Raw genomic sequence first — 13,854 nt, forward strand, 5'->3', positions numbered from 1 at the left:
GTATGCAGACTTAAAGCTTTTACTTTTTGCTTGTTATTAGGCAGTTAGGTTATCTTCCAGCCTGTTGGCCAGTCAACACCAATGTGGTTCCTTTAACTCCATGAATCTCAGTTTATGCTATTTTACATATCTTAAATAACTTAAATACATTTCTTACTCTTTCCACAGCATGTAGAGTCCATGAAGTACAGGACAATAACGCTTCCTACTCATATCACCAGAAGGATCTCTTTGAAAGATTCACCACAGGACTATAAGAGAGAATCATTTGAAGCATCATGTGTTGAAACCACAGAAGTCTGTTCACCTGTGCACTAACTAGAAACAGAGTTACAATGTTTTCGATTCTTTGAGCTCCAGGAATCCAGGGGAGTGAGTTGAAAATCTGAAAATGCGGCCATGGACTGGTTCCTGGCGTTGGATTATGCTCATTCTTTTTGCCTGGGGGACCTTGCTATTTTATATAGGTGGTCACTTGGTACGAGATAATGACCACCCTGATCACTCTAGCCGTGAACTGTCCAAGATTCTGGCAAAGCTTGAACGCTTAAAACAGCAAAATGAAGACTTGAGGCGAATGGCTGAATCTCTCCGGTAGGTTCTGAAATACTGAAGGGAGAATGATGAAGTATTGTACTTTGTTTTTAGGTAGAGGGCTTCATTCAGCTACTGAAAATAGTTAATAATTTCTATAAACTGCTCTCTTTGCACAAATTTAAATATCCTAGAGTATTTTTCTATCTATGCATGAATACATTAATTGCCACGAGAGTTGTATTTAACTCACTTTAGTTTTGACCCTGGGGCTGCATGAAGTATATATAAAATCTTACATGTTGATGTTCTTATTGTCACAATTAATATTGACAATTTAATTCTAAAAACATGAATTAAATGAATAGAAGTCAGTAAATTTCATCTTTCTCTTTATGTTTACCTTTAAATTACACTTGAAGTTTTTATTCTAATTTTGTAGTAAAACACTGTGGTCCCAAGAAGGTTTCTGTTTTTTTTGTTTGTGTGGCAGTGTGTTAAATATAGAGAATTTCTCCATAGTGCCATTCTTACTTTGCATATGAATTTAAATATAGAAAGACTATGCCATTTGATTTATGCACTAATATTTTACTTACAATTATCTTCTTCATTTTGACAATTTTGATATATTAAATATTAAATCCAAATTCTATATGATTTAAATTAGTGTATGTTAAAAATTTTGTCATATAAACTATAACAAAGACATAATTGGGAGGCTGAGTTAGTCTAACTATAACTTATTAAAATGAAGAAACAAAAATTCATCATTAAATAAAACAGATGGATATGGAATGTGGAGAATTACTATTGTTGCTGCTTCTAGTCTATAAAAAAAAATGACATATATCTGTTAGAAGGCATCAACTGTTTGAAAAACCAAAGTCCCTTATTTTCAGGGAGCACGTAAACATAGTATTACATAGGTGATCTCTGTATTTTTTTTCAAAGTTATTGAGTTTGAAAGTTACCTAGTATCTTCTAATTCCTCTACTTTATATTTGAAGATGATCATATATTTAGTGCTTGCTGTCTTTCAAGATAGAGGTTGAGGCTTGAAATGAAGATTTGTGAGTCATTACTCTGGAGCTGGTAATTGCATCTAAGGGAAACGGTATAGAGATAAAGAGCTGAAAGTTCATTTATTTTTGAAAAACAAATAAACTGAGTCGTGGAAAGTAGAAATATCCAGTTGTGGGAAGAATAGCAGGAGACAGCTATGTGACGGAAACTGAGGAGAATTCTGTGAAGGAAGAAGGCAGTTGGCAGTGTTATTTACCCTTGAGACCATAGTGAGGATGTCTATGATATATGATCCTACTGTTTCCCACCACCATTGCCCTCCACTCTTTCTTTAAATCTCAGATTTTTCCCTTTACCTAGTTCCATAACTTTTATCTATACTATAATATTATTTTCAGTCTTTTTATGTCCTATGAAAGACAATGCTAGGTGTTAAGACAAAAATGAATGAAACATTATCCCTGTCATTTATAGTAGTAGTACCAGTCAGTAAAATACTGAGTGGTTAGGGATTGGAAAATGGACCACTTCTTGAATTTGAGTATCATTTTATTTCCTACTTGGGGGTAATCAGGGAGGGTCATGGAGTAGAGTCTTATTCATTTATTTTTTATGGGAACCAAAGATTGATGATTTAAAATAGCTATATCATTTATTGCCATGTGCCAGGTATTATGCCAAGGACTTTACGTGGATCACATTAAATTCCACAGTATCTTTGTGGGATGCTAGTACCATTTTCATAACCATTTCTAGATGAAGGATCATACAGATGTTATGTAGTTTAATTTGCCCAATGTCACTTTTCACAAGTGATATGTGATTCCAACACCTGAGCTCTGATGAACTGTATTGCCTCCCTGAGAAAACAGAGATACATCAGTTACCAAAAAATCTCAACTCAGAGTTCCAGAATAGCTGCCACTGTAGTTGATTTTGGAGTTTGCTTTGATTGTAGTAAAATCTTGTTCTACATCATGAGGATTTTGCTGCTAAAAGATTTTACTTATAACAATTTAGGCTCATAAATAAATGTCACTTTTCTCCCAGTTCCATCTTCAATACTGATGCTTCCATTTTTAAATTTCTGACTGCCAAATGTCTTATTTTGGTTGCATGAAGGGAAACCTTACCTTTAATATGGGTTGTTCCTTCTGCAGAATAATCTTTGGGTGCCTTAAGTCATTTTCTTTATATTTTTATATGTCGAAATTAAATTCTCAACTACTACATTTAAATGTAGAGACAGTTTCTGAGAGTTGAATGACTTAATAAGTCATGCTTTAATACCATGTAAGTACAATCTAAAAACACAGACTAAGCGAATGAGCTCATTTTTATCTAAAGGCATTAAATTTAAGGAAAATAAATAAACAGTTATTTTCCCCCATTAGGGAAGAAAACCTCCTCAGGCTTTCTATTGACTTTACTGGTGGGACCATTTGTGTTTCATCCGAAGGGATTTCATTTTAGAGCCCCTGGCATGAAAGGAAAAGCAGTAGAGGTACTGCTAGCATGGGGATTTTTTTCTTTATTGTAATTTAGCTAATATTTTGTACTCAATATAATATATTTTTTATTTTCATTTTATTATTTTATTTTTTGAGACCGAGTCTTGCTCTGTTGCCTGGGCTAGAGTGCTGTGGCATCATCATAGATCACTGTAACCTCAAACTCCTGGGCTCAAGCAATCCTTCTGCCTCAGCCTCCCAAGTAGCTGACTATAGGCACATGCCACCATGCCCACCTAATTTTTCTATTATTTACAGAGATGGGGTCTTGCCATCTTGTCTAAGCTGTCTTGAATTCCTGGCCTCAAGCAATCCTCCCATCTTGTCCTCCCAAAATGCTGGGATTACAGACATGAGTCACCATGCCTGGCCTTATACTTCATTTGCTGTCTTTTTCTTATAGGAAAGTATGTTCATAAGTAAGATCATAAAGGGTTAATTCAGATGTCTGTAAAACTGGGTCATTTATTTGAGATAAGGGATATGGATTGGAGTTGGAAAGCAACGTAGAAGCCTGAAACTACAGTTTTTTAGAATCAGGACAGTAATTTTTTTGGAAGGGTGAGGACCATGAACCTCACTTTTCCTCTATTACTACAAAATATCCTCTGAGCTCTTGGGTTGATTTTATTTCCTAAATCATGGATGAGTTCATGTAAATAGTAATGATAATTAAAGCTTATATTGAGCATTTACTATGGGGCCACACAATACCACAATACTAAGAGCTTTAGTTTTTAGTTTTATTTGTTTCAGAGATGGGGTTCTTGCTATGTTGTCCAGGCTGGTCTCTAAATCCTGGGCACAACTGATTCTCCCTCTTCAGCCTCCCAAGTAACTGAGACTCCAGGGACATGCCACTATGCCTGGCTCCAAGTGCTTTAAATGCATTATCTCATTTAGTCCTTATAAGTCTTTAAGATAGGAATTATTATTCCAGTTTTATAGATTAGAAAATTGTGAGTAATTAGGACAATGATTTTAAAAGCAGTTAACCAAACTTCCAGCTAAAATTTATGAATTTTTGTTGATAATGTTATAAATTTAGTAAAATAATTTAAAAATTATTTCTCAGAGGGATGCAAATGTACAAGCACCCACATCTGTGAGGGGAGGTTGCTCTGTGTGTGTAAATCTGACTTATTGATAAATAATTTCCACAATACAATCTTTTTAGCATAGAGGTCTATGAGTTTTGGCAAATACAGTTGTGCAACCACTACCACGATCAAATTACAGAAGAATTTTACCTCCTCCCAAAGTTCCGTTTTACCCCGTTATAGTCGAATTCTTTCCCCATCTCCTGACCCTGGCACCTACTGGTACATGTTTTCTGTCCTACTTTTTTCCTATCCCAGAATGTCATATAAATGGAATCCTCTAGTAGGTAGCCTTTTGATTCTGGTTTTTTAAATTTTGCAAAATGTATTTGATATTCGTCGATGTTATTGTGGGTATTGGTGCTTTAGTCTTTTTTAGTGTTAAGTGGTATTTTTATTCCTTTTTAATGTTGAGTAGTATTCCATTGTATAGGTGTATCTTAATCTCTTTAGTGTTACTGTAACAGAATACCTGAGACTGGATAATTTATAGAGAAAAGAGGTTTGTTTGGCTCATGATTCTGGTGGCTGAAAAGTCCAAGATTGGGCAGCTGTATCAGGTGTGGTTCTCAGGGTGCTTCAATTTATGGCGGGAATCAGAAGGGGAATGGGCATGTGCAAAGAGATAGAACTAATCTATTCCCATGAAAGTGAGAACTACTCACCCCTGAGGGAGGACATTAATTTATTCATGAGGAATCCGCCCCCATAACCCAGTTACCTCCCATTAGGTCCCACCTCCCAGCACTGCCATGTTGGGGATCAAATTTTAACATGAGTTTTTATGGGGACAAATCACATCTAAACCATAGCAAAATCCATTTACCAATTGAAGAACATTGGATTGTTTCCATTTTGGGGCAATTATGAACAAAGCCACTATTAACCTTTGCCCTATAAGTTTTTGTGTCAACATAAGTTTTTATTTCTCTTGGGTAAATACAAATATCACTCGCTATTGTCAGTTATTTTTGTTTTAGCTATTCTAATAAATATATAGTGTTATCTTATTGAGGTTTTAACTTGCATTTCTATAATTAATGATGTTCAGCATTTTTTAAAAGTATTTATTTGCCATTCATATATCTTCTTTGGTGAAGTGTTTATTCAAATCTGTTGTCTATTTTTAAAAATTGAATTATTTGTTATTCAATTCTGTTTTAAAATTTGGACTATATATAAAACAAAATTATAAATATTTATAATATATGTTATAATTTAATATAATATACTAAATAATGTAAAAACATAGAGACTTAGAACAACAATCACATATTTGCCCTTGATTTTTCAATTTGGGCTGCCCTCAGCTAGGCTTTTAAAAAAATTATATATAGGGTCACTTTTGTGGCTAGCAGTCATCTGGTGGCTTGATTGTGGTTGGGCAGTTCAAGATAACCTCACTCACATGTTTGGTGATTAGTTGGGATCATCAGCTCGTTCTGTTTCATGTTTCCTTTCTGACAGGATAGCCTAAATTTCTTACATAGTAGTGTTCCAAGAGAGCAAGAGCAGGAATTGCAAGGCCTCTCAAGACTGAGCATCAGAAATAACGCAGCATCAATTCTATCACATTCTGTTGGTCATTGCAAATTGAAAGGCCTACCCATATTCAAGGATGGAAGAAATAGACTCCACATCTTGGTTGGAGGAACTACAAAGAATTTGTAGCCATATTTTACCTACCAGCCTTACCACAGCAGAAGTAAGACTGAGTAGATTGGATCAGGTCAAATCATGGTAGTCTTAAACAGCCAGAATTGAGTTTAAACAGACCTGATTGATAGATAATAGGGAACTATGGTTGGTTTTTATCAGAAGAATGACACAGTGAAAATGTTTAGGAAAGATTTAGATTTTCAGATGGATTTGGGGTATGTCCCTTACTGGAATTAAGAGATTACTTGGGAAACTCTTAGAGTATTAATCTAGACATGAGATGGTGCACATTTAGACTAAAATTAATGATTGAATCTGTTGGTTTTGGTATTCAGGTTTTCTATATCCTTGTATTTGTATTTTACCAAATATCTCTTTCTTATTTGTTAATTGCTGGCACATTAGGTAGTAGACTTTCTTTTAAAAACTTAGAAAACCTACCTTTCTCAGCCCTTTTGTGTTTCATGTTTGTTTTGTCTCAACCTTTAGTAATGTGAAATTGCTATCAGCTCAAAGAATTTTTGCTCCTTGGGATTTGAACCAGCCACATTGCTTTTTAGTCACAGTTGAAATTTTTCAGAAAGCACCCAGAAAATTACTGAAGTTTGTACAGAAACCCCCTTGAGCAGTGAAGCTCAAACTGGATGGGTGTCAGAATCTCACAGAGTTGTACAATTTAAAGAATGCTTAATTGACAACTTTCCTTTTAGCTTAATCCTTGCTATTTAAGGAACATTTATTTTTAAGAACACAACTTAAAAAAATTTAAATGTGACTTTTGGTCCTTGATAAGGTTTTTGTTTGTTTGGCCCAGGAAAGCAGAAGAGATTTCTTCTGGAATTTAGATGCTAGCTGTAAAACTATAAATCCACAGACCACAAAGAACGTGTAATTAACTTATGATTACCTGTTTTTTTGGAGTTGTGTGTAATGTGCCCAGATGGATTACAGCCAAAGCATAAATCTTCTGGTGGAAAAATTTGTTCCAGCAACAAAAGTATGGAACACTGAGACCAGTAAAAAGGAAACTGATGTAGTTCTTCACAGATCATGTCTTATTTTTGTTTGAGAAGCTTGTGTTAGAATGTGGGAAGCCATTGTTCTAGTTGGTTGGTTTGAAGATCGTCTCTATGCTTTCTTTTCTATAACTGCTTATCTCTCATGTAAGAGGTATACTTACATTCCTAAAGTAAGTGACATACATTGGAATGTGTAGAGCATCTGCCATCTAATTATTAATATAGGCTTTCATTATATATGGCTTTTATTTTTTTCAAGCCTGTATCCATTATTCCTTATGTTATCAAGAATATCTTATTTTTCCCTAGGAAAAATACTCCTTCTCTGAGAACATTTTAGTGGGGTATTAGATTAAATTTGCCAGTGTTTTTTTTGGATTTTTTTCTGTGTTAATGAGATACTTACCTATAATTTTTCCTTCTTATGATGTCCTTCAGGTTTTGGTATCACAGTTATGTAGGGTAACTCTATTTTATGAAAGAGTTTGTGTAAAATTTTAATATTCATTCTATTTTGAAATGTTTGTTAGAATTCTTAACCAGTGAAGCCTTCTGGGCCTGGAGTATTTTTTGGGGGAGGGATGGTGGGGAGGAAGGAGAACATGTGGGAAGATTTAAAATTCTGGATTTGATTTAATAGAAATTGAATTAGTCAGCTTTTCTACTGTTTTCTTATGCCAGTTTTGGTAAGATATGATTTTTAAGGAATGTGTCCATTTTATCAACATTTTCACATGTACTAGTATAAAATTGTTCTTAATACCATTTTATTTTATTTTCTGTACCTGTAATATCTATAGTAATGTCCCCCTTTTCATTCTTAATACTGGTTATTTGTGTTTTCTTCTTTTATCTTGCTATGAGTTTATTAATCTATTTACCTCTTTAAAAAACCAACCTTTGTGTTTCATTTTTTCCTCTATTGTGTGTTTGTTTTCAATTTTAGTTGCTAATATATGCCTGGAAAGCTTCACAGTTCTTTCTAAGCACACCTTTAAGTTGTATCCCATAAGTTTTGATGATGTCCTATTTTTATTGTGATTCAATTAAAAATATTTTAAAATTTCTATTGTGATCTCTTCTTTGACCCATAGGTTATTTCTTTTCTTTCTTTCTTTTTTAATTTTTTACTTTTTCTTTTCTTTCTTTTTCTTTTTTTTCATTTTTTTCTTTTGGGGGGTCTTCTGGCGAGGACTGGAAAACCTGCTAGACAAATTCTAAAAGAACTGTAACATTGACCCGTAGATTACTTAGTAGTATGTTACTTAACATCCAAATTGGGCTATTCTATTTATTTTTCTGTTCTTGATTTCTACTTTCTTCTTCAACCAGATAAAATTATATTCTATCTATTCTGTGTCATTTCAGTTCTTTGAAATTTATTTAATCACTCAGCAACTGACTTACGTTGATGAATGCTTAAGAAAAATGTGTATTCTGCTGTTATTGGATCTGATCTTCTATGTATATCATTTAATTTAGGCTGGCTAATTATGTTATTCAGATTTTCTAAATTCATGCAAATATATTAATTTTTAAAAATGTGTTTTCTATCATTTTATGAGATAGGTATGTTAGAATCTCTAACAGTGGTTGTGAATCTGTGTTCTTTCAGCTCTGTCAACTTTTGTATATCTTAAAGCCATTTCCTTTGGTGAATGCAAATTCAAGACTAATTTATTTTCTGTGAATTAACCCTTAGATCATTATGAAATTATATTATTTATCTCTAGTAATACTTTTTAGCTATAAAGTCTAATTTGTTTGGTATTAATATTGCTATACCAACTTTCTTTTGGTTAGTGTTTTCATGATATATCCTTTTCCATCTTTTACATTTTAATTGTCTTGTGTCCTTATATTTAAACATAAATCTAAATATTTAAAGTGTTTCTCATAAGTAGAATAGAGAGTTGGATTTTATTATTTTTGTCCCGTCTGACAATCTGTCTTCTTAATTAGATTTGTTTTGTTCATTTACATTTAGTGTAATTACCAGGTTTAAGTCTACTACTTTGCTATTTTTTTCTTATTTGTCCCATTCCATTTATCCTTATTGTTTTTCTTTTTTCCTTTCTTTTGGATTGGTAATTTTTTTATTCTATTTTTTCAGTTATAATAGAGTTTTAGTTTTATATTGTTTTAATGGTTACCTTAGGTATTATAAAATATATCCTTTTTTTATTACTGTCTATCTTAAGTTAATATTTTTATCATTTTCTCAGCAATGCAAGAATCTTGTAGTTCTTAAACTTTTAACACCTCATCCACTTTTGGTGTTTTTATTATCATATATTTTAATACAGTATAGTTTATAGAGTGCACATTATGTTTTTAATATTTTTAAACACTCATATTCTTTTATAATTGATTAAATATTTATTCTTTCTAATGTTTTTTATTCCTTCCTATAGTTCAGTACTCCCATGTTGAATCATTTCTATCAGCCTAAATAATATCCTTTAGTATTTTTTGTAATGCAGGTTAGATAGAAATAAATTCTCTCAGATTTTCTTTTTTCTTAAAACTTTTTAACTTAAATTTTTGATAGATATTTTTTCTAAGTATAGAATTTAGGTTGGCAGTAATTTTTAAAAGCATTTTTACAATGTCATTACATTGTTTCTTGGCTTTCATATTCTGTGTTGAGAAGTCTGCAATTTTAAGAAGTGTATCGTTTTCTTTGGCTGCATTTACATTTTTCTTTATGTTTTTAGTGTTAAGCAGTTGACTATGTCTGCCTAGATACAGCTTTATTTGTTTTTATCAAGCTTGAAGTTCACTGAGTTTCTTCTATCTGAGAGTTGATGTCTTTTATTAGTTTTGCAAAATCGTCAGTCATTATCTCTACAGATACTGCTTCGGAGCCATTTCTTCTCTTTTCTCTTTTTAGAACTTTAATTACATGTATTTTTAGACTTCTTTTTATGATGTCTTGCATGCCTTTTATGTGTCTTTAATAATCTAATTTCTTTTTGCACTTCATTTTATATACCAACTTATTTAAACTATCTTCTGTTGTGTTCATTCTACTGTTAAACACACCCAATTAGTAATTTTCATTTATTTTGATTCTAGAATATCCAGTTGATTGTCTTTGATATTTTCAAATTTCTTTGAAAGTTTTCCATTTGTCATCTATCTTATCCATGTTTCTTTTAATTTCTTTAAATAGCTATTCTAATGTAAGCATTTTATTTTCTGCTAATTTCAGTATCTGATTACCTTTTGATTGATTTCTATTGATTTTTCTTTTATTGGTCAAATTTTTCTGCCTCTTTACGTGTCTAGTAATTTTTAATTTTATGGCACATATTGTATATAAAGGTGCTGTGTAGGCAATAGAGGCTTTCCTCTGTTAGAGATATATTATCCCTGGGCTTATTATTTCAATCCAATGCAATTAATGATTGAACATGGCTGTGTTGTGGTTTTAGTAAAACCTAGCCCACTTTTGTTTCTCCCCTGTTCCTCAGGCATAATTCTTCTAGGCTTTTGATTCAGAACTTAGTAGATTTCTCCTCGGACTTGAAGTGTAGGAAATTTAGTCTACCCTTTTAGAGGTTTTAAGCTTTACTTTTTGATCTCTTGCCTCATGCAGCATCTAAATTTGACAAACATTGAAGAGAAAACTCGCTGTGAGTTTAAGGCAGGCCTCAAGCAGGATTTTGTCTTATAAATATCAGAAGACTATTAGAAATTTCATTCTGTTTTAAAATTGCTCTCTGGTTTTGGAGCCACAGAATTCAGCAAATGTACTGTAGCTGGCTTTGTGTTTAGTGCTCTGCCGTTTCCAAATTTTCACACCACTCTTCTGTGTGATCCAAGGGTGTACCTCACCTCATACGCAGAATTAGTAAATGCTCCTCAAGTAAGAACATGATTAGTTCCAGACTGTTCCTTTCTGGAATTTTAGTTAATTTAATCCCACACTTCCACAGCTTTCTGATGGTTTTAAAAGGATTATATGTGTAAGTTATCTTTTTCTGGAGGGGGGTGGCTATTGTCATTATTACAATGATAGTAGGGTTTGCCATGTCATTCTGTATTTTACTTGTAACCAAATCTACTCTATCTGTATTAAAAATGGTGGGAATTCATTTATCTCAATGTTGCTGCCGTAAGAGATTCCCGATAGTTACTGTGCCTAGACCCCTAGAGCTTTCTTGGTTCTTACTCTTTTTAAGTCCTGGTTCTTCAGGTTTTCCTTTGATTTTTTTTTTTTTTTTTTAACCTTCCATTATACATGCTACTTGGGTGGTAAACGAAAGGAAGAGTTTAAGTGAATTGGAAGTTTGTAACTATCAGAGAAATCTTTTTTTCATTGACTGATACTAATCTATTAGGAGAAAGAATATTAAGATGAGATTTAGATAGATTGAGCTTGATATGCTTACTGAACCTGTGCAAAAGAAAGTTGGAAAGTGAGTCTGGAACTCAGGAAAAACGCCAGGGTGAGAGAGAAATATGCCTTTGGGAATCATCTGCATAGAAATGATTGTAATAAAATGTGTAACACAAAGTAAAAATTTCTCCATTCAGTTCAGATGATCTAGTTTCCCTAATCTGTGGATTTGGACAGAGGAAAGTATGGGAATATCATCAACATACTCTTATAAGAGTACAGGGCCAGTAAGAATTTGACATGGTAGGAAAATTCATTTTCAACCACTGTACCTGTTCCATGGATATATACAGCAATTGGTTATGTGGTAGAGAAACATAGGGTCACAGGTTATTTTTCCACACTATTGTTATTACCAGCATTTATGGGGCAGAATTTTAGTAGGAAAAGATCACATTGAGAATGTAATGCTACTTTCCTCTTTATTTGCTATGTTGTCTTAATAAGTTTACTTGGGAAAATGCCAAGGAAAGGGTTTTCAGGCAGCAAATAGGTATTATATCAGTTAGCATAGCATTTCTTCCTATGCTAAGTTTCTGTCTATTCAGAACACTGAGATATAGTATTATTACCTGCCTTTTCATATCACCAAAAAATGTAACCCTACTTAAACAAATTCAGTATATGAAAATCTAAGTTTACATAGAAGATAAAGGGTAAAGTATTAGTCTTTGAAAATAGCAAACTTTTAATGAATTTGGACTTAAAATATAACAATCCACTTTGCCCATAATATTATAAGTATTTTGTAAAGCTAGGTATATCAGTGTATAGACACAGTGAATGACTTATAATCCTATTCATAGGAGAGCTATAACTCATGATAATAATTTTACGGTACTTTTCTCCAGGTCTTATGTGGTACTTCATCAACTGGGTGTTGGATTGCAGTGGGAAATGATGCAAGAAAAGCTCTTAGCTTCTGCTTTTACTCCTAGCATCTTGATTGTCCTAACAACAACATCAGCAGCAGCAGAAACATCAAGACAACAAAAACAACAGCTGTTAATATGTGTTACTAAGTATCAGGTCACATTCTAAGCTTTTTATATATATTAACTCATTTAATCCCTACAACAGGCCTAGGAATAAGTATTCACATATGCCCATTTTTATAGGTACAGAGAAGTACAGTTAAGTAGGTTGCTGAAATTTTGACTTAAAAGTACATATTCTTTTTAAAAAAATATTTCTTTACTTATGTACATACGTACATATGTATTTATTTATTTATTTATTTGAGATGACAGTCTTGCTCTGTCACCCTGGAATGCGGTGGCACGATCATAGCTCACTGGAACCTTGGACTCCTGGGCTCAAGCGATCCTCCACCTCAGCTTCCTGAGTAGGTAGGATTTTTTCTAGGGATAGGATTTCACTATGTTGCCCAGGCTGGTCTTGAACTCCTGGCCTTGAGCAATCCTCTCCCCTTGGCCTCCCAATGCTCTGGGATTATATATGTGAGCCCCCATGCCTAACCCATAGTCCATATTCTTCATCATTTTGCTATGGTGGCTCTAAAAGTAACTGCTTTGTCACAGAAAATACGCAACAATCTTTTTTTCCCTAGCACTCTTTTTTTGTTGTGTGTATGGGTCCAGTGGACTGGATCATAGGCCATAGCAGACATTCTCTTCTATCAAATTCCTTCCTTCCTTATTTACCATTAAGTAAACTTAACAAGGAAAATTATCAAAGGTAAAGAAGGGCCACTGCATAATGATAAAGGAACTAACTCTCCAAGAAGACATAACAGTCCTTAACATGTATGCACTTAATAACAGTGTCAAATATGTGAGGCAAAATATTTAAGACGCAAGGAGAAATAGATAACTAGAGACTGCAATGTCCCTCTTACAGTAATTGATAAAGCAGGCAGAAAATTAGTAAGAATATAGTTGATATGAACAGTACTACCAATCAACTTGACCTAATTGCATTTATAATATACTCTGTTCAACAATAGCAGAATATACGTTTACCATTCGAAACCCTTCTACTCTGATGTACTCTCTGGATTGATGTGTTTCTTTCAAAAGCTCCTGTAGGTTGTCTTAACACAATGAACAGGAAAGTCTGTGTATTTGGAGTTGATTCACGGGGAAGAATTGGGCTGTTGAACTCTCTTCTTATTTATAGTATCATCTGGGAGTCTTATGTTATAGAGAAAAATTCCTTTTCCTCTTCATTCCACACCCTACTCACTCCCTACCCCGAACAAAGATGGTTCAGTAGGAACCAGCTGTGTAGAATAGGGTAAGATCATGCTTTCTTATTAGGAGTGACAATCATGTTCCTCATTCATATTAATATACTTATATATAATATCAGAATCACCACCAAGAAAAGACAATTAGAGTAAATTAACTTTCAATATTTAGAAAATAGTATACATGTAAGATTTCTGGAGATAGCTATATGATTTTGAAAAGCAAATAGAGTCAAGTAGAATTTTTTATAGTTTTTACATCAAACAATATAAACCATTAATAGTATAAATAGAAAGGAAATTACAAACCTTAGTGAAAAGCACTGGATAAATTGTGGGGTAAAGAGGGAGTCAAAGGCAGGCCCTGTGGCGTTGAGGCTGAGGCAGGAAG

The 13,854-nt window shown here is 33.3% G+C and overlaps 1 protein-coding gene and 1 non-coding gene across 2 annotated transcripts in view; one reads left to right on the forward strand and one right to left on the reverse strand.

Annotated features, from left to right (window-relative positions):
• The first annotated feature begins 232 nt into the window (after positions 1–232).
• Positions 233–13,854, forward strand: part of FUT8 (fucosyltransferase 8) — a 154,030-nt gene continuing 140,408 nt past the window's right edge. The window contains exon 1 of the mRNA XM_069465058.1: positions 233–594. Within this exon, the coding sequence (XP_069321159.1) occupies positions 392–594 (203 nt within the window). The 5' untranslated portion in view covers positions 233–391. The remainder of the gene's footprint in view (positions 595–13,854) is intronic.
• On the reverse strand, positions 8,025–8,086 carry LOC138381123 (U7 small nuclear RNA). Its single transcript, XR_011233057.1, has one exon. It is a non-coding gene; the product is annotated as a U7 small nuclear RNA (small nuclear RNA).

Source organism: Eulemur rufifrons, chromosome 2, assembly GCF_041146395.1.
Source record: "Eulemur rufifrons isolate Redbay chromosome 2, OSU_ERuf_1, whole genome shotgun sequence".
NCBI lineage: Eukaryota > Metazoa > Chordata > Mammalia > Primates > Lemuridae > Eulemur > Eulemur rufifrons.